The 20,214-nt window shown below is 41.9% G+C and overlaps 1 protein-coding gene across 1 annotated transcript; it reads right to left on the bottom strand.

Annotated features, from left to right (window-relative positions):
• Window positions 1-2,474: 2,474 nt before the first annotated feature.
• LOC106587462 (mucin-5AC) lies at window positions 2,475-18,874 on the bottom strand. Its single transcript, XM_045709130.1, has 31 exons — window positions 18,388-18,874; window positions 13,560-13,622; window positions 13,206-13,467; window positions 12,951-13,065; window positions 12,382-12,472; window positions 12,182-12,288; window positions 11,842-12,055; window positions 11,615-11,740; window positions 10,347-10,464; window positions 10,043-10,181; window positions 9,731-9,841; window positions 9,399-9,468; window positions 9,138-9,275; window positions 8,874-9,038; window positions 8,673-8,767; window positions 8,448-8,574; window positions 7,989-8,241; window positions 7,775-7,824; window positions 7,630-7,668; window positions 7,408-7,508; window positions 7,057-7,208; window positions 6,801-6,939; window positions 6,604-6,714; window positions 6,284-6,463; window positions 5,925-6,164; window positions 5,644-5,800; window positions 5,278-5,406; window positions 4,925-5,072; window positions 4,534-4,577; window positions 4,179-4,439; window positions 2,475-3,490 (listed from the first exon to the last, which is right to left on the bottom strand). Exons 1-31 carry the CDS (start codon window positions 18,458-18,460, stop codon window positions 2,475-2,477), a joined length of 5,034 nt encoding a protein of 1,677 aa, XP_045565086.1. The 5' UTR covers window positions 18,461-18,874.
• Window positions 18,875-20,214: the final 1,340 nt, after the last annotated feature.

Below are 20,214 nucleotides of genomic sequence, written 5' to 3' on the forward strand. Positions count from 1 at the left end.
CTGTTGTTTCTTCACCTGTTGTTTTGGGTTGTGATGTTGAGGTAGATGTTTCAACAATTACAGTGGTGGAAGTGGTTGTTGGGCTGGTGGTGACTTCTTTGGGTGGCTTTGTGGATGTAGATGGAATACTCTCAGTTGTGGTTTCCTCAATTGTAGTTCCACCTGTGGTAGGTGTAGTTGTTGTGGGTACAATTGTAGTTGTTGTTAAAGTAGTGGGATTGGATGTGATCACTACTGGACCTGTTGTTTCTTCACCTGTTGTTATGGGCTGAGATGTTGAGGTAGAGGTTTCAACAATTACAGTGGTGGAAGTGGTTGTTGGGCCGGTGGTTACTTCTTTAGGTGGCTTTGTGGATGTAGATGGACTTGTCTCAATTGTGGTTTCTTCAACTGTTGTAGTTCCAGCTGTGGTAGGTGTAGTTGTTGTGGGTACAATTGTTGTTGTTGTTAAAGTAGAGGGACTGGAAGTTATGACAACTGGCCCTGTTGTTTCTTCACCTGTTGTTTTGGGCTGTGATGTTGAGGTAGAGGTTTCAACAATTACAGTGGTGGAAGTGGTTGTTGGGCCGGTGGTGACTTCTTTGGGTGGCTTTGTGGATGTAGATGGAATACTCTCAGTTGTGGTTTCCTCAATTGTAGGTCCACCTGTGGTAGGTGTAGTTGTTGTGGGTACAATTGTAGTTGTTGTTAAAGTAGTGGGATTGGATGTGATCACTACTGGAACTGTTGTTTCTTCACCTGTTGTTATGGGCTGAGATGTTGAGGTAGAGGTTTCAACAATTACAGTGGTGGAAGTGGTTGTTGGGCCGGTGGTGACTTCTTTGGGTGGCTTTGTGGATGTAGATGGACTTGTCTCAATTGTGGTTTCTTCAACTGTTGTAGTTCCAGCTGTGGTAGGTGTAGTTGTTGTGGGTACAATTGTTGTTGTTGTTAAAGTAGAGGGACTGGAAGTTATGACAACTGGCCCTGTTGTTTCTTCACCTGTTGTTATGGGCTGAGATGTTGAGGTAGAGGTTTCAACAATTACAGTGGTGGAAGTGGTTGTTTGGCCTGTGGTGACTTCTTTGGGTGGCTTTGTGGATGTAGATGGACTTCTCTCAGTTGTGGTTTCCTCAATTGTAGGTCCACCTGTGGTAGGTGTAGTTGTTGTGGGTACAATTGTAGTTGATGTTAATGTAGTGGGATTGGATGTTATGACAACTGGCCCTGTTGTTTCTTCACCTGTTGTTTTGGGTTGTGATGTTGAGGTAGAGGTTTCAACAATTACAGTGGTGGAAGTGGTTGTTGGGCCAGTGGTGACTTCTTTAGGTGGCTTTGTGGATGTAGATGGACTTGTCTCAATTGTGGTTTCTTCAACTGTTGTAGTTCCAGCTGTTGTAGGTGTAGTTGTTGTGGGTACAATTGTTGTTGTTGTTAAAGTAGTGGGATTGGATGTGATCACTACTGGACCTGTTGTTTCTTCACCTGTTGTTATGGGCTGAGATGTTGAGGTAGAGGTTTCAACAATTACAGTGGTGGAAGTGGTTGTTGGGCCGGTGGTTACTTCTTTAGGTGGCTTTGTGGATGTAGATGGACTTGTCTCAATTGTGGTTTCTTCAACTGTTGTAGTTCCAGCTGTGGTAGGTGTAGCTGTTGTGGGTACAATTGTTGTTGTTGTTAAAGTTGAGGGACTGGAAGTTATGACAACTGGCCCTGTTGTTTCTTCACCTGTTGTTTTGGGTTGTGATGTTGAGGTAGAGGTTTCAACAATTACAGTGGTGGAAGTGGTTGTTGGGCCGGTGGTGACTTCTTTGGGTGGCTTTGTGGATGTAGATGGACTACTCTCAATTGTGGTTTCCTCAATGTTGTAGGTCCACCTGTGGTAGGTGTAGTTGTTGTGGGTACAATTGTAGTTGATGTTAAAGTAGTGGGATTGGATGTTATGACAACTGGCCCTGTTGTTTCTTCACCTGTTGTTTTGGGTTGTGATGTTGAGGTAGATGTTTCAACAATTACAGTGGTGTAAGTGGTTGTTGGGCTGGTGGTGACTTCTTTGGGTGGCTTTGTGGATGTAGATGGAATACTCTCAGTTGTGGTTTCCTCAATTGTAGGTCCACCTGTGGTAGGTGTAGTTGTTGTGGGTACAATTGTAGTTGTTGTTAAAGTAGTGGGATTGGATGTGATCACTACTGGACCTGTTGTTTCTTCACCTGTTGTTATGGGCTGAGATGTTGAGGTAGAGGTTTCAACAATTACAGTGGTGGAAGTGGTTGTTGGGCCGGTGGTTACTTCTTTAGGTGGCTTTGTGGACGTAGATGGACTTGTCTCAATTGTGGTTTCTTCAACTGTTGTAGTTCCAGCTGTGGTAGGTGTAGTTGTTGTGGGTACAATTGTTGTTGTTGTTAAAGTAGAGGGACTGGAAGTTATCACTACTGAACCTGTTGTTTCTTCACCTGTTGTTATGGGCTGAGATGTTGAGGTAGAGGTTTCAAAAATTACAGTGGTGGAAGTGGTTGTTGGGCCGGTGGTGACTTCTTTGGTGGCTTTGTGGATGTAGATGGACTTGTCTCAATTGTGGTTTCCTCAATTGTTGTTCCACCTGTGGTAGGTGTAGTTGTTGTGGGTGCAAGTGTAGTTGTTGTTAAAGTAGAGGGATTGGAAGTTATGACAACTGGGCCTGTTGTTTCTTCACCTGTTGTTTTGGGTTGTGATGTTGAGGTAGAGGTTTCAACAATTACAGTGGTGGAAGCTGTTTTTGGGCTGGTGGTGACTTCTTTGGGTGGCTTTGTGGATGTAGATGGACTTGTCTCAATTGTGGTTTCTTCAACTGTTGTAGTTCCAGCTGTGTTAGGTGTAGTTGTTGTGGGTGCAAGTGTAGATGTTGTTAAAGCAGTGGGATTGGATGTTATGACAACTGGCCGTGTTGTTTCTTCACCTGTTGTTTTGGGTTGTGATGTTGAGGTAGAGGTTTCAACAATTACAGTGGTGGAAGTGGTTGTTGGGCCAGTGGTGAGTTCTTTAGGTGGAGCTTTAGATGTATATGGAATTGTCTCAGTTGTTGTTTCTTCAACTGTTGTAGTTCCACCTGTTATAGGTGTAGTTGTTGTTGGTACAATTGTAGTTGTTGTTAAAGTCGTGGGATTGGATGTGATCACTACTGGACCTGTTGTTTCTTCACCTGTTGTTTTGGGCTGTGATGTTGAGGTAGAGGTTTCAACAATTACAGTGGTGGAAGTGGTTGTTGGGCCGGTGGTGACTTCTTTAGGTGGCTTTATAGATGTGATCGTCTCATTTGTGGTGTCTTCCTTTGTTGAAGTCTCAGCTGTGGTCGATGTAGCTACTTCTCCACTTGTTGAGGGTACCACAGTTGTTGTAGTTACAGTTGTCGGGTTGGGAATTGTGACTGTACTTGATCCTGATGATGTAGTTGAAGGATTTAATGATGAACTTGTGGTGATTTTAGGTGTCAACTCCATTGTTGTGGAAGACCAAGTTGAAGTAGATGTTGGTTCTGTTTTTGAAAAAGATATATCTTTAGTTTACTTGGCCTGAAAAATTACATTTTAATTTACCAAATAGCTTACATTTACAATTCTTAAGTTTAACATATGAATTAAACTTAACTAATCATTACCAACTTAAGGTCTTCACGGGTCCATCCAAACCCAAATACTCGAGACCCCACCCGTGACCCTAGCTGCTGGGGTCTCGTTTACCCTGGTTTGGGTCGATTCCTGTTTTATTGTCATTAGCTCTCGGGTCTTTGTAAGTACAGCTGATAAACCTGAGTGGACCCAATCAAAGCTCTGCATAGCCTATAGCATATTTAATTTACGCTAATAAGGTTTATTTTCATACTTATCGAAGGCAACATATAATCCTTTTTGTTAAACAGTGTAGAAACTTGGCTGATAAACGTAATTTGTCTGACACTCGGGTCTAATCGGGTTTGACCGAGACCCAGGTCTGGTTGTCGTTGGGTTTGTGTATAATTTTTCTTGTTTCCGTTCGTGTCCGAGTTTGATTGTCCTCGGGTCCATTCGGGTCCGGGGCCAACTTTTTGGACTTCGAGAATACATTTACTAACACCTTACATACCAATTGATATTAATTGCCATCAAGATTGCCATTTATAACTATGGTATTTAGAAAACATGTGGCTGGACTTTAATCATTCATTGAAGAGTTTCTCTGCTTACCAGGTGTTGAAAAGTGGAAGACAGTTGTGGGCTTTAGTGTTGTCGTAGAGGCCTGTGTTGTAGTTGCATGGACAGTTGTTGTGGTCAGAGGGGAAGTTGTAGTTGGTACTGGAGTTGTGGTCACTTGACAAGGGGAAATGTTCCTGGTAATGGTTCCGTTCGCGGCGCAAACTGCAACAATGCAGTTACCAATCCCATCTGTTGTATTGTAGAGGGTTGCTCCATATGGGTGTTGTTTACCATTATGCAAGCATGTACAAACTACAAAGGGGAAAGTATTTTACAATTAGATTCAATCAATGTTGCTTTGGTCATTGCTAACTATGTTAGTTTAATTTGATGATGTCATCCTTACCATTTACATCATAACTGCAGCTCACTCCAGTCATTGTGCAGGTGCTTAAAAAGAAGAAACATTTGTTAAACATTGAAATTATTCACAGGTTCAAATTAAATAGATATAAATGTTTTGTTCAAAATACTAGTAAAGAGGTACGACTAGTCAGGACTTGGTAATAAAGTAAGTTGTGAAATCCATGGGGAGCAGGGCACATTTTCAGATTGTCATACACCCACAATTGGCATCACTATGGAAAAACTAGCATGACCCTTCCAATCTTAGCCAAACCCCTAACCTCTTCCCCAGAATTAATATAACACAGAATAACTGGTACTTTCACAGTTCGAACATTCAGAATATGCTCTGAAATAGCACAGGTACTGTGAATTGAATGATTTTAACATACCATCTTTCACAATTTGGTGCCGGAACATTCTGTCCATTGGTGTATTGGTTTCCTTCATAGTCAAAGCAGCCACATTGTTCCCTCACCACACACTTCATTGTCTCCTCATTGAAGTAAGGTTGTGCCGCAGGACAGTTAGGATAGCAGCCTGTAATAAGCATAATAGCCAAGAGGTTACAAAAGGTCAAGTCTTGTTAAGGATAACAGTAGTCAGTGTAAATGTAGCCTGAGGCTGCTCAGACACACAGCATGTATATTTATAACCATTGTCGGGGTCAGTTCCAATTGCAATTGTTATTCAGAAATAATATACAAAATGAGACAAAATATGAGTTAGACGGTCATATCCCTACCTTCCAATGCTGGAATTAAACTAGAACAGTCTCCGGAAGGGTTTCTGCAGGTCTTCATACACTGAGCTCCACATGCCTTGTAGTGCCACTCACATTCTCCAGTGGGGTTGTAGTAATCACAGAACAGTGCTGTATGTGGTGGACAAAATATGGTGGACAAAAACGTTTTCATTAATTGAACTAGAACAATGATCCCTTTCCATGATAAACTGTCCTATATGATAATGTGTCAACCTGGTCCAGAATTGAATTGACAAGTGCCTTAATGTAGTTGAAAATCACGTTCCAGACCAGAATTAAACATTTTTCAATTCAACCTTGATTTTACTCAGCTCAGACTTCACTGTTGATTGTGAAGAAACTTACGGCAAATTCGAGGGGTTCTCCAGGCTACGCATGCTCCAGCTTCATTGCAGGCCTTTGCATAAGCTGCCACTGCTGTACAGAAGCACTCACAGTCTCCACCACTGTCACAAGCACATGAGTCTCTCACACAAGCATCGTAGTAAGGAGAGGGGTCCACCTTAAAAGCACAGCAATGTGTTGTAAGATATACAGAAGTTGCACGGTGAAGTACATTTCTTTGTCCTCAAAAGACAAATCCACATATCTTACTAGTAGTATATCCTAGTTGAACATATCCATACCTGGTTCTGGCAGGCTGTGAAGACATCGCTCTTAATGATGCTGCATTGTTTCTGGGCCCAAGACGCTCTGTACGGGTTGGAGGTACATGGGTGCACTACAGCGGATACACTTGGGCAGCTTGATGAAACTTTCCAGCTGTTTCCAAATTCCACCGGATCAACAACTGTCGCCTGGGATCTAGTGGTGAAGTCATTGTTTGCGTTGCCATCATAGTTTCCACACAGACCACACACTTGCCCCTGAAGAAAAGAGATCATGAATTAAAATGATTGACTTGGCAGGGTTATACAAAAGTCTCGGTAATATCAGTTTTGACTGAATCCTGACCTCATTTCTTCATCAGAGTATCTTAATGTACCTGGTATTGTGGACTCAGCTTGATAAAAAGACTGGTCTTCTTGTCCCACATGAGGATTAGACCACTTTTGACTTCAATAACCAGATAATTCCCCAGAAGGCTGATCTGTTTAGGAAACTGCTCTTCTGGAGTACTCCTGACAACTTGAGCGGTCCCATCTGCCAATAGGAGCTCACTGGTCTGAAGAAGGAAAATATGTTTTCATACATAACTTGGTCTGAAATCGGATCTCAACTTGATGTTTGGTTGATGATTTGTTGATTGTTCTTTACACGAGGGATGGAATGTACAGTATTGTGTGAAGTCAAGTTGCTCATTACCCCCAGGAAGAGCTTGATGGTCTTGGAGCAGGTGGTGCCTTTAGTTCCACAAGGAATGTTCTCAGTGAGAACTCTGAAGCTGCCACTGCCATTAGTATTGCCACAGTAGTCCTGTGCGAAAGGAAAATATTCTTAATATGTTTAAAATTCACACTTTTCAATGCTGATACAATTCTACCAAATAAAGAGACACAAACCTGAATGAGAGTGTATTCACAGTTTCCATTAAAGTTGAACCTTTTCTCATCAAAGGTGATATAGTGACCCTCTCCGTAGATTGCACAAACTCCATCACAAAGATGTGTGGTACACTGCCATTGTCTGTCCTTGCAAGTACTGTGAACAACACACACATAATGTCACAAAAATTGCCTGACATTTTTTTCGTTATTTGTAAGTCTGTGTTCTTTATGTTTTCTCCCCCCTGAGGTGTAAGACACAAAACAGGCATACCATGTATTGCAGTCAACCTTAAGAGTCTCTCCAGCTTGGTAAGTAGCTCCATTGTGAGAACAAGGACAAAGTTCCTCCTTGATGCAGTCTCCGTTCCCATCAGACACCAGTCCGGTGGGGCACATACAACCTGATGTGCACTCTGTGCTGATCTAAAGGGATTTAACAAAATGCATACATAAGTCATGGCAAATTAAAGAGATATGGACTATGTTTTTGTACACCGGGGGAGGAGGGGGGTGGGTATTTGACATAATTGAGATTCTCAAAAGTTTTTGTTCAGTCAACACAAAACTCAGTATAATAGTGACAGTATGTGACAATCCCATTTAGACTGAATGAGGGACTCACACAGGTCATATCCAGAGTTTTGCAGCTCTTCTGACACTCAGAACCTGAAGCTCCTGGAGGTGCAGTTGAGCAGTTGAAGAAAACCATTGGCAGTGTGCATACTGGGGATATATGAGAATACAAGTAAAAAAAACTATTTTCAATTCTCAAACAAGCAGAATATAATTATCATATATCCAGAAATATCCACATTCATCATCATAACTAATCACATTGTCTTACATGAATTGCTTGAATCCTCTTGGTTCATTTCAAATGTACCTGTTTTGTGAAGGATGCATGTAAAGGGTTAAATCATATTGAGCCATATATTTTATTAATAAATTAATTAAATGAATAAATTGTAATAAAAGATCATAAAACTTACTAAATAGTCTTGCTCCCCCAGTGCAACTCAGTGTCCCTTGTCTGCAAGTACTATAAAATAGTTACAGTATTAATAGTTATAGTTAGTAAGATAATCAAATCAACAGCAAATATCATTATGACATAATTTAATACACAGTTATGAATATATCCATGAAGTTTCATTTGTATTTATTTTGGTCTCCTAGCTTTATATGTATGAGGGAGGTGCTTACCAGGTGGCACCGTCTCTGCTGATAGTCTCTCCTGCAGGGACCACCGAGCCCTTGTCATAGCAGGGACAATTGGTGGGGGCAACACACTGGCCAGCCTCGTCCATGTAGGTGCCCTCTGCACAGCCACAGCCATCCACCGGAACAAACTCCACCTGGCAAGATTGGTCTGTCATGCTCAGGGAGCGGCAGGTGCGTCCGCAACTGGTCATGTTGTAGGTATAAACTGTTTGACTGGGACAGGTGGCGAATTTATCTGAGAAAAGTCATTAGATATGAGTAGTATTAGCAAGATATTGGTTTCCTTATATCTTTGTATTTGTGCAGTTATTTCTTCAGGTTATTTGTACTTTGTACCTACTGTTGTTGTTTCAGTAAAATCATTCTATTCTAATCAATTTTCAGCACTCATTATAATGACACATTGCGAGAGGTCTCCATGGTGCCATGCGGCCTACTCACTGCAGATAGTGTCTCTCCAACTGCTGAGCTGGATACCCTTGGCAGCACAAGCATGGACATAAGAGGAGACGGCAGCACACATGCAGTCCTCACTCTTCTCACAGTTACAGCTGTCATACATACAGTTCTGTTGGAAAAAGAGTCAAAGTGTGTCAAGACTATAACCTCATCACATAAGAGTTTAATGGTTTTACTTTGCGATCGTATCCTTCTTAACTAACTTACGGTTTTGTAGGTGTCAGGTCTTATTTCAGAATGGCAAGGGGAGAACACTCCTTTAGGATCTGATAACATGGAACACCAGTGCTGGGCATATTTCTCTGTGAAAAAGACAATCATCATTTCCACATACGCATATACTATCTTATATAACTTTGTTATAATCATTCAACAAGTGATTAATCTGTAGGCTTATTAAATACGTACCATTTTCGATGCTCAAACTGCAAGGGTTTTCAAAGCTAGTCTTGACATCAGGGCAGCTAGACATGGTCTTCCATGTGTTGGCAAAAGCTACAGCTGTGCCCTCCACCAATCCACTGATGACTCTGAACTCATCTGCCTGAACGTCATTGTAGTTTCCGCAAAGGCCTGTGGAAAATAATTGAAGCCATATGATGTTATTAGATTTGTATTAACAGATATACTGAAGAAAAAGGTATGAAACTGGTGGATGAATCTGAAGCATACCACAGGTTGTTCCTTTGTAGGATGAGATGGTAGTTATGTACATCTGCATAACTGGTGAAAGCTGGATCTGAAGTTGAACTCCAAGAGTTGTCTGGATAACAATGTAGAATGAGGAGGGCTTGAAGACGGTCACTTCAGCTGCAATACATTAAATAAATAGAGGGACACCATTAAGGCTTCATCTAGTGAATATAAATGATATGGAGTTCATGCACTGATCCACACTACAATTTAATTTGGCATTACAATGGATTATCTCACCTGTATAGAGCGGGAGCTGACAAAGAATCTGATTTACAAAAACACTTCCACTTGACAGGACTCGGATCACCTGTGAATTAGATAAGATAATATATTTTATTAAATTCTCATTTGTTTCCATACATAAGCATTTTATGAGATTGCAAATATCCCAGCAATATTTGCCAAATCAGGGCAATTTTAAATAAGGTTATTGTGTGTTTAGACAAAAAGTTTGAGGGACATTTATTTGCAAACTAGTATAATTATCTTAAAGAAGCGGTTTTGTTTGAAAATGAGTTGACAGTTCCCTGTATTATTTGGTCTGAAAAGTATTTGGAGAGTTGCCTTACAGTGGATCTGCTGGAGAGGGCTAGGGTAACAGCCCTCATGCACGTCTCAGTGTCAGTCAACCCACACTTCACAATATCTCCCAGCACGGTGAATTCAGTTCCATTGCATTGCTGAAAGAAAACCAGCATGAGTTTGAAGGTAAAAACATGAAATGAGAATGACTCACTTAAAGATTGACCCCTTTGGACACGTCTACGTCAACGTATGGCTTGAGGAAAAGCTATTTTACCTCACCTTTGCACTGAAAAGTTCTATTGAATGTTTTCTACTAGCTTCTACTTGCTTTGCTATACTGCACCACATGCACTGACCTTGGTCAGAACGTAAGAGCAGTCCCCATGGAAGGTGTAGGCTTTCCCATCATAGGTGTTGATGTGGGATCCTCCCTCCACAGAGCAGGTCCCAGGACAGTCCTTGTCTGTACAGGCCCACTGACCACCAGCACAGGTGCTAAAGGGAACATTTACAGGCTCATCTCACAACTGCATTCATATAGTATTTTAGAAATATTTACATGCATACAGTTTTTATAATCACACTGTAGATTTTGGCATGATTCATGAAAATGAGGCATGGGATATGTGATGTTTAAATCAGATGATGTACTTGGCCTACCATTCTTTACAGTTGCTGGTGTAAGACTCTCCAGATTTGTATACTTGTCCAATGTGGACACAGAGGCATTCGCTCAATGGAATGCAGCCACTGTTGCTGACATCATCAAAAACAGTACCTATTTGGTGAGAGATCAGGCATAATTTTAAGACAACATTCAGAAAGATTTTAGTTCCTGACAGAAAAGTATTCCTTTAAGAGATTGCTAAAACTGCATTCAGTAAGGAGTGTTATTCTAATGTTTACTTTACACAGAGAACTTCACTGACTCCAGGAAGTAACTGAGAAAAACATCCATTATTTACTTCTTCCTTTGTCACCTTATTCAGAGACTTTTGCACACATTGACATAAAAGGCATAATGGGTAAAGGTGTGGTGTTTTCATGATGTGCTTTAGGTTAACTTGTACAACAGAGTTGTAGTGGTGTGGGGGCTGTGCATTGGCAAAGTGGGTGGGGTTATATCCTGCCTGTTTGGCCCTGTCCGGAGGTATCGTTGGGTGGGGCCACAGTGTCTCCCGACCCCACCTGTCTCAGCCTCCAGTATTTATGCTGTAGTAGTTTATGTGTCGGGGGGCTAGGGTCAGTCTGTTATATCTGGAGTATTTCTCCTGTCTTATCCGGTGTCCTGTGTGAATTTAAGTATGCTCTCCAATTCTCTCTTTCTTTCTGTCTCTATCTCGGAGGACCTGAGCCCTACGACCATGCCTCAGGACTACCTGGCCTGATGACTCCTTGCTGTCCCCAGTACACCTGGCCGTGCTGCTGATCCAGTTTCAACTGTTCTGCCTGTGGCTATGGAACACTGACCTGTTCACCGGACGTGCTACCTGTCCCAGACCTGCTGTTTTCAACTCTCTAGAGACAGCAGGAGCAGTAGAGATACTCTGAATGATCGTCTATGAAAAGCCAACTGACATTTACTCCTGAGGTGCTGACCTGTTGCACCCTCGACAACCACTGTGATTATTATTATTTGACCCTGCTGGTCATCTATGAACATTTGAACATCTTGGCCATGTTCTGTTATAATCTCCACCCGGCACAGCCAGAAGAGGACAGGCCGCCCCTCATAGCCTGCTTCCTCTCTAGGTTTCTTCCTAGGTTCTGGCCTTTCTAGGGAGTTTTTCCTAGCCACCGTGCTTCTACACCTGCATTGCTTGCTGTTTGGGGTTTTAGGCTGGGTTTCTGTACAGCACTTTGAGATATCAGCTGATGTAAGCTTTATAAATACATTTGATTTGATTTGAGTTGAACCTGTGTGGTACCTAGAGGACAGAAGCAGCCATCTGTACAGTGGTCTTCACACATCTGGCTGGCCTCTGGGTTGGAGCAGGTGTCAACACAGGGGCTTCCACATTCCTGGTACTCCATGTTGTAGAGGCATGTCTTATCTGAGAAAATAAACATTGTGATTAACTGTTTCCTTAAAATAGATTGTGAACATGATCATTTAGTGTTTGGTGGGCATGTTGAAGAGTATCTGCATGCTTACAGCAGAACTGTTTAGTCCTCCATTGCTGGGGCTTCCCCCCTGCATGAACACACTGACGGGAGTACTCTGAGATGGTGTTGCACAGGCAGAAGGAGTTGGTGCTGTTATCACAGTGGCACAGGTCTGCAAGGCAGGTCTCGACAAAGGCGTCCATGTCCAAATAATTAGCACAGCTACTGAAAGCTGCACTGGAGAACAGCTGCTGACAAAATTCCTACAGAGACAAACCACAAAAGGTTACCATATAGAAAACATTTGTTGGATCACATGGATTAATTGCTATTTCTAACTTCTATTAACATTGTTTTGTACTCTTCTTCTGTGGTTTGAATTGGAATACCTCATCTCCACAACTCTCCACAGAAGTTAGCGTAGGCTCCTCACAGACTTCCAGAGGGCCATCCAGTTTCCAGAGGTTTCCATAGTCAGAGCTAGAGAGTTTCCCACCTGCAACAACACAGACATTGAACATTTGCTTTTCCACCTACAGTATGTAATGTAGTTACATTTCAGTTTTGGAGATTTCTGAAATTATTTTACCATTGATGATGAACTCGTTATATGTTTGGACTTCATTGAAGTCACCACAGAGTCCGCAGGTCTGGTTTCTGTACTTCTCATTCATTTCAATCTGTAGAATGACCAGATACAATGTGTTTTGTCCACAAAATCTCATCCTGTTCAGCACCATTCACGTGTTCAGTCTTGGCTATCCTCCATGTTTATAACCTATCTTTTTGTTTGTCTTATATTAGGGAGTGACAGAAAATGTAATTCAAATCAACAAATATTTGCAAACACTTCATCAAATAAACATTGGAACTTTAGCCTGTGTGTGTATAGCCTATACATCTTCACATATCCAGTTTAATTCATCCTCGTTCTTCAGCTAATTCTGCCTTTCAATATTAATATTTTAGGAGGGGAGTAGACAGTGCTTCAACCAACATGAGACAATGTGCAGCCAAAAATAGGTGTTTCTCACTCACGATCAACTGCTGATCATTGCCAATGATTACAAAGATGTTATGCTTTTAATCTAAAGAAAAATGTAACATTATTAACTAATCAACCATTGAAGAGGGAAATTAGAAATGCAGGTATTTTACCATTAGGGAGTCATCCTTGTTCCAAACAGCAACCAGCCCCAGTTTGGCTACGACCTTCACATTGGATGTAGTCTTCACGATGCTGACTCCAGACAAGCTGAACGGCAGGGTCACCCTTCAGGAGGAAGAAGATGTTTAAAGGTCATCCAATACATTATGATTATAATTATTATTACATTCCGGAATGTAGCACATAAAATCCTCAAGAGAGGTGCTTGCAGAATGGCGAATCAGTCAAATGACAGGGAAACTCACGTCTGCCCATTGACCACAACAACACCCTTGGATAGCTCCACCACTACACCATCCAGCTTCATGGTAATCTTGCTAATGGTGGGCTGGTTGTCCACCACCTGCCGCCTCATCTGGATGTTGAAAGCCTCATAGCTGCTCTTACACAGTGAGGTCACAACATGGTTGCAGGTGGAGGGGAGCTGGAAAAAGTCCCCGTCAAAAGTCTTAAAATGGTAGTTACCCCATGTGCTGCAGACCTGGTCATTGTGTGAGGCATTCAATCCTGAGGGACAAGGAATACAAACGTCAGTTCCTTCTTAGCGTATTGATGGATACCCAGTCATTTATTCAGTGTGCATTCTGTCAGAGATTTACCTGAAAGTGTGGATATCGTTGTGATCATTGTCGGGATGATTGTTACACTTGTTGTGGGGTTCACTGAAAAAAAGCAATTCATGAGTATTTTACAGTGTTATATGAACATTCCGGATGGAATTCAATCATTGCAGATATAGATTGTTGCACTGCGCTTTTAGAAGTGTATTTGATTTGCACAGCAGTATGTCTAGACAAAGGGACATTTGAGGCATGATGTGACCCATTCAATATTGACAGCGAACCTAAGGCTCCATTCAATCCGTATCGCCGAAGTTCAGTGCTATCGTGCAATTTAATTTTAAAGGGAATGTTCCTGTGTTCGCGGAGTCTTCTGTGCCTGAACCACAGTACTTTGATGCTCTATGAATTGCATAGGTGTGATCAAAGCTTTTGGAAAGCTCAGCCCTGGCTGACAGGTCATCCGACAAATAAAACAAACCTGAAGATTCCTTAATCAAGTGTCATCTGCTTTGTAAACTAAACACATTGAATTCCGACGAATGTTCAGTTCCTATTTTACATATTTAGGCATCAGATGTTTCCTTTCAGTATTATTTCAGTAATATCAGACATTTGACATACTTACCACAACTGTTATTTTAAAGATATACACTTGAGTTTTGTCTGTATTCTGTTCTTGTTTTTGTTCCTGATCAACAAACAAAATCTAAAGCACAAACACACACCCAGTGGGGGGAGTGCTTTATGCTACAACCACTCTTGATAACAATCACTAATGATAAAGATTTCTAAAAGGTTATAGATTTTTCACCACAAATGTGTAACATTTTCAAATTTAGATGGAAACAATCTCATAAACAATCTCATGCACTGAGGCTAGGAAACACTGTCACCACCAATAATGCCGCGATAATTGAGAATTTCAATAAGCATTTTTCTATGGCTGGCCATGCTTTCCACCTGGCTACCACTACCCCGGTCAACAGCCCTGCACCCCTCACTGCAACTTGCCCAAGCCTTCCCCATTTCTCCTTCACCCAAATCAAGATTGCTGATGTTCTGAAAGAGCTGCAAAATCTGGACCCCTACAAATCAGCCGGGCTAGACAATCTGGACCCTCTCTTCCTAAAATTATCAGCCCAAATTGTTGCAACCCCTATTACTAGCCTATTCAACCTGTCTTTCGTGTCGTCTGAGATCCCCAAAGATTGGAAAGCTGCCGCGGTCATCCCCCTCTTCAAAGGGGGAGACACTTTAGACCCAAACTGCTAGACCTATATCTATCCTACCCTACCTTTCTAAGGTCTTCAAAAGTCAAGTTAACAAACAGATCACCGACCATCTCGAATCCCACCGTACCTTCTCCGCTATGCAATCTAGTTTCCGAGCTGGTCATGGGTGCACCTCAGCCATGCTCAAGGTCCTAAACGACATCATAACCGCCATCGATAAGAGACAATACTTTGCAGCTGTATTCATCGACCTGGCCAAGGCTTTCAACTCTGTCAATCACCACATTCTTATCAGCAGACTCAACAGCCTTGATTTCTCAAATGACTGTCTCGCCTGGTTCACCAACTACTTCTCTGACAGAGTTCAGTGTGTCAAATCGGAGGGCCTGTTGTCCGGACCTCAGGCAGTCTCTATGGGTGTGTCACAGGGTTCAATCCTCGGGCCGACTCTTTTCTCTGTATACATCAATGATGTCGCTCTTTCGGCTGGTGATTCTCTGATCCACCTCTACGCAGACGACACCATTCTGTATACTTCTGGCCCTTCTTTGGACACTGTGTTAACAACCTCCAGATGAGCTTCAATGCCATACAACTCTCCTTCCGTGGCCTCCAACTGCTCTTAAATGTAAGCAAAACTAAATGCATGCTTTTCAACCGATCGCTGCCCACACCTACCCTCCCGTCCAGCATCACTACTCTGGACGGTTCTGACTTAGAATATGTGGACAACTACAAATACCTGGGTGTCATGTTAGACTGTAAACTCTCCTTCCAGACTCACATTAAGCATCTCCAATCCAAAATTAAATCTACAAACGGCTTCCTATTTCGCAACAAAGCATCCTTCACTCATGCTGCCAAACATACCCTAGTAAAACTGACTATCCTACCAATCCTTGACTTCGGCGATGTAATTTGCAAAATAGCCTCCAACACTCTACTCAGCAAATTGGATGCAGTCTATCATAGTGCCATCCATTTTGTCACCTAAGCCCCATATACTACTCACCACTGTGACCTATATGCTCTCGTTGGCTGGCCCTCGCTTCATATCCGTCGCCAAACCCACTGGCTCCAGGTCATCTATAAGTCGTAGCTAGGTAAAGTCCCGCCTTACCTCAGCTTACTGGTCACCATAGCAGCACCCACCCGCAGCACGCGCTCCATCAGGTACAGTGGTGAAAAAAAGTATTTAGTCAGCCACAAATTGTGCAAGTTCTCCCACTTAAAAAGATGAGAGAGGCCTGTAATTTTCATCATAGGTACACATCAACTATGACAGACAAAATGAAAAAAAAATCCAGAAAATCACATTGTAGGATTTTTTATGAATTTATTTGCAAATGATGGTGGAAAATAAGTATTTGGTCACCTACAAACAAGCAAGATTTCTGTCTCTCACAGACCTGTAACTTCTTCTTTAAGAGGCTCCTCTGTCCTCCACTCGTTACCTGTATTAATGGCACCTGTTTGAACTTGTTATCAGTATAAAAGACACCTGTCCACAACCTCAAACAGTCACACTCCAAACTCCACTATGGCCATGACCAAAGAGCTGTCAAAGGACACCAGAAACAAAATTGTAGACCTGCACCAGGCTGGGAAGACTGAATCTGCAATAGGTAAGCAGCTTGGTTTGAAGAAATCAACTGTGGGAGCAATTATTATGAAATGGAAGACATACAAGACCACTGATAATCTCCCTCGATCTGGGGCTCCACGCAAGATCTCACCCCGTGGGGTCAAAATGATCACAAGAACGGTGAGCAAAAATCCCAGAAGCACACGGGGGGACCTAGTGAATGACCTGCAGAGAGCTGGGACCAAAGTAACAAAGCCTACCATCAGTAACACACTACACCGCCAGGGACTCAAATCCTGCAGTGCCAGATGTGTCCCCCTGCTTAAGCCAGTACATGTCCAGGCCTGTCTGAAGTTTTCTATAGAGCATTTGGATGATCCAGAAGAGAATTGGGAGAATGTCATATGGTCAGATGAAACCAAAATATAACTTTTTGGTAAAAACTCAACTCGTCGTGTTTGGAGGACAAAGAATGCTGAGTTGCATCCAAAGAACACCATACCTACTGTGAAGCATGGGGGTGGAAACATCATGCTCCCCGGCTGTTTGTCTGCAAAGGGACCAGGACGACTGATCCGTGTAAAGGAAAGAATGAATGGGGCCATGTATCGTGAGATTTTGAGTGAAAACCTCCTTCCATCAGCAAGGGCATTGAAGATGAAATGTGGCTGGGTCTTTCAGCATGACAATGATCCCAAACACACCGCCCGGGCAACGAAGGAGTGGCTTCGTAAGAAGCATTTCAAGGTCCTGGAGTGGCCCAGCCAGTCTCCAGATCTCAACCCCATAGAAAAACTTTGGAGGGAGTTGAAAGTCCGTGTTGCCCAGCGACAGCCCCAAAACATCACTGCTCTAGAGGAGATCTGCATGGAGGAATGGGCCAAAATACCAGCAACAGTGTGTGAAAACCTTGTGAAGACTTACAGAAAACGTTTGACCTGTGTCATTGCCAACAAAGGGTATATAACAAAGTATTGAGATAAACTTTTGTTATTGACCAAATACCTATTTTCCACCATAATTTGCAAATAAATTCATTAAAAATCCTACAATGTGATTTTTTTGGTCTGTCATAGTTGAAGTGTACCTATGATGAAAATTACAGGCCTCTCTCATCTTTTTAAGTGGGAGAACTTGCACAATTGGTGGCTGACTAAATACTTTTTTGCCCCACTGTATATTTCACTGGTCACCCCCAAAACCAATTCCTCCTTCGGCCGCCTTTCCCTCCAGTTCTCTGCTGCCAATGACTGGAACAAACTGCAAAAATCACTGAAGCTGGAGACTCATATCTCCCTCACTAGCTTTAAGCACCAGCTGTCAGAGCAGCTCACAGATCACTGCACCTGTACATAGCCAATCTGTAAATAGCCCATCCAACTACCTCATCACCATATTGTTATTAATTTAATATATTTTGCTCCTTTGCACCCCAGTACCGCTACTTGCACACTCATCTTCTGCACATCTATCACCCCAGTGTTTAATTTGCCATACTGTAATAATTTCGCCACTATGGCCTATTATTTGCCTCACCGCCTTATCCTACCTCATTTTCACACACTGTATATAGACTTTCTCTATTGTATTATTGACTGTATGTTTGTTTTTTCCCTGTGTAACTCTGTGTTGTTGTTTGTGTCGCACTGCTTTGCTTTATCTTGGCCAGGTTGCAGTTGTAAATGAGAACTTGTTCTCAACTAGCCTACCTGGTTAAATAAAGGTGAATTCTTTTTTTTTTAATAAACAAATGTGTATAAGGAACAGAACTAGGATGAAAACGTAAATGAATAATGTAATCATATGATCGTAGTAAATTATTGAGTAAAAACTGCTACTGTATGCCTACTGTCGAATTCTTTAAAATGCATGTATAATACATGTAATCACTTTTGTGTGTTAGTACATTTCTGAATAGCTAACACATAAATATTTTTGATAATGAGATTTTACATTAAATATATATATATATAGAGAGAGAGATATTATCAAATCTGAAAGTTACCTTCCCTTCTGATTTAGGCTAATGAATGAATATTCTACCAACCTGTTTGTGTTGATTTGATCAGTAGTGCCAGGCATATCAGCCTCCATATCGGTGTATTCTTGGTTGTCCCCATGGTGATCCTGTGGGTCGTGAACAGGTCCTACACAGGTGATATGAGAGAGGTGCTTAGGATGGATCTGGTTTTTATAACCACCTGTATTTGAGGAGGGACCTTAAAGGTTAACACAAAGGTGGGGCCACAGGTTAAACATGACTCAATGACGACTTTAAGACTTGAATATTCTGTCTTATGAGGTTTTTAGTACATTAAGCATGAGCATTTACATACAGATTTAGCTATTTTTATTAAGTATTCTATTATTGGGATTAGTTGTGTACCCCTATTGTTATTATAAACTCAGGGGGTTCATAATGTCCTTTATTATAGACCTACACATCTATATTGCGCAAGAGAAGTTACTTAATAGTCTGTGATTTCCTTTATTACAGGGAGAGGTGTCTTCCTTCCTCATTCAGTATCTATCTCAGGCAGGATCTCCACTCCAGTGGTTTAAGCATTTGGTATTGTATTAGGATCCCCATTATCCCGAAAGCAGCAGACACACCTCCTGGCGTCCACAATTCAATATATGCTTTTTCTTTATGTAATGTATATTTTAATGTATAATTACAGATACATTCATTATAAGTAGTGAGATTTGATAGAACAAAAAGGTGCATCTCCATGGCCATCCCAAACTCTGGCAATGTATAACAGATTAATAATAGATTAATCCACTTTATTGGCTCAGTATCTTGAGCACACATTGTCCAAATGCAAACATTTGTCTCTCTGCTGTTGCTCAAAGGAGTAATCCTACTAATTGTATTCATAGTCTAGTGTGACTCACCAAGCTGATCCAGGAACTGCATCCTGGAAATAATTGACACACTGATGTGAAGAAATTCACAAGTATTATAATGTTAATCACTTCAGATTTCTTAGTCTATCAATAGTATCAACCTACTCTTTTTGGTTTAAAAATGATAATTCAACAGGACTGACTAGATGGGAATATGTGCTACATACCCCCTATGCTGTTGCAAAATTAACTTTAGTAACATGTGTTTAGTAGCATATCTACGTTTTCCAAATTTATGTTTGAAAATGTAACATTCATTTTTTTTTCAAACCATCCCTGTTCAATTGGTGGTTGTCATTTTAAGGCTTATGGTTATTAAGCACACATTTAAGTCTCAACATACTGGAAATATGCTCAATTTTCTTTTACTAAACATAAATCACACTAAACGACCAAAAAGTTAACATTTTACTAAAAACCCATTAAAGAAGTTTGCTCTACCTGCATGCCTGTAACAGAGATGCAGGGAGTCTGGAAGCAGGTGCAGTTGGTGAGTTTAATAATAATAAACATGGAGAGATACAAAACAAAAGAAGTGTCTGGACAAGAAAACAGAACCAATACTGCTTGATGAGTGAGGCTACAGAGTGCTAGATAAAGGGGAAGTAGTCAAGATAGTGATGAAGTTCAGGTGTGCATAATGATGAGGCGCAGGTGTGTGTAATGATGGTTGCCAGGACCGGTGGTCCAGGGGGATGCCGGCCAGGGGGACGGCCCCGAGGGCAAGGAGCAGGCCGGTCCGGACAGCGAAGGTGGAAATCTCGGGATCTAGAATATCGTCCACCAGGACCCAACACTGCTCCTCTGGACCGTACTCCTCCCAGTCCACCAGGTACTGGAGCCGGCCCACATGACGTCAGGAATCCAGGAGGGATCTGATGGCTTAGGCAGGGCTCCCCTCGATGTCCAGGGAACACAGAACACATTGGAAGGCAGTCAGCCCGGTGGAGGAGTGACGCGATGA

This window comes from Salmo salar, chromosome ssa26, assembly GCF_905237065.1.
Source record: "Salmo salar chromosome ssa26, Ssal_v3.1, whole genome shotgun sequence".
Classification (NCBI taxonomy): domain Eukaryota; kingdom Metazoa; phylum Chordata; class Actinopteri; order Salmoniformes; family Salmonidae; genus Salmo; species Salmo salar.

Excerpts from the sequence above, each read along its gene's own strand:
- LOC106587462 (XM_045709130.1), bottom strand. The coding sequence starts at position 18,460 with ATGGGGACAACCAAGAATACACCGATATGGAGGCTGATATGCCTGGCA. Across the intron at positions 7,209-7,407 it reads AAACTCTGGATATGACCTGT|ATCAGCACAGAGTGCACATC; the intron begins GTGAGTCCCTCA and ends AAATCCCTTTAG. Across the intron at positions 4,440-4,533 it reads CTGCAGTTATGATGTAAATG|TTTGTACATGCTTGCATAAT; the intron begins GTAAGGATGACA and ends TCCCCTTTGTAG.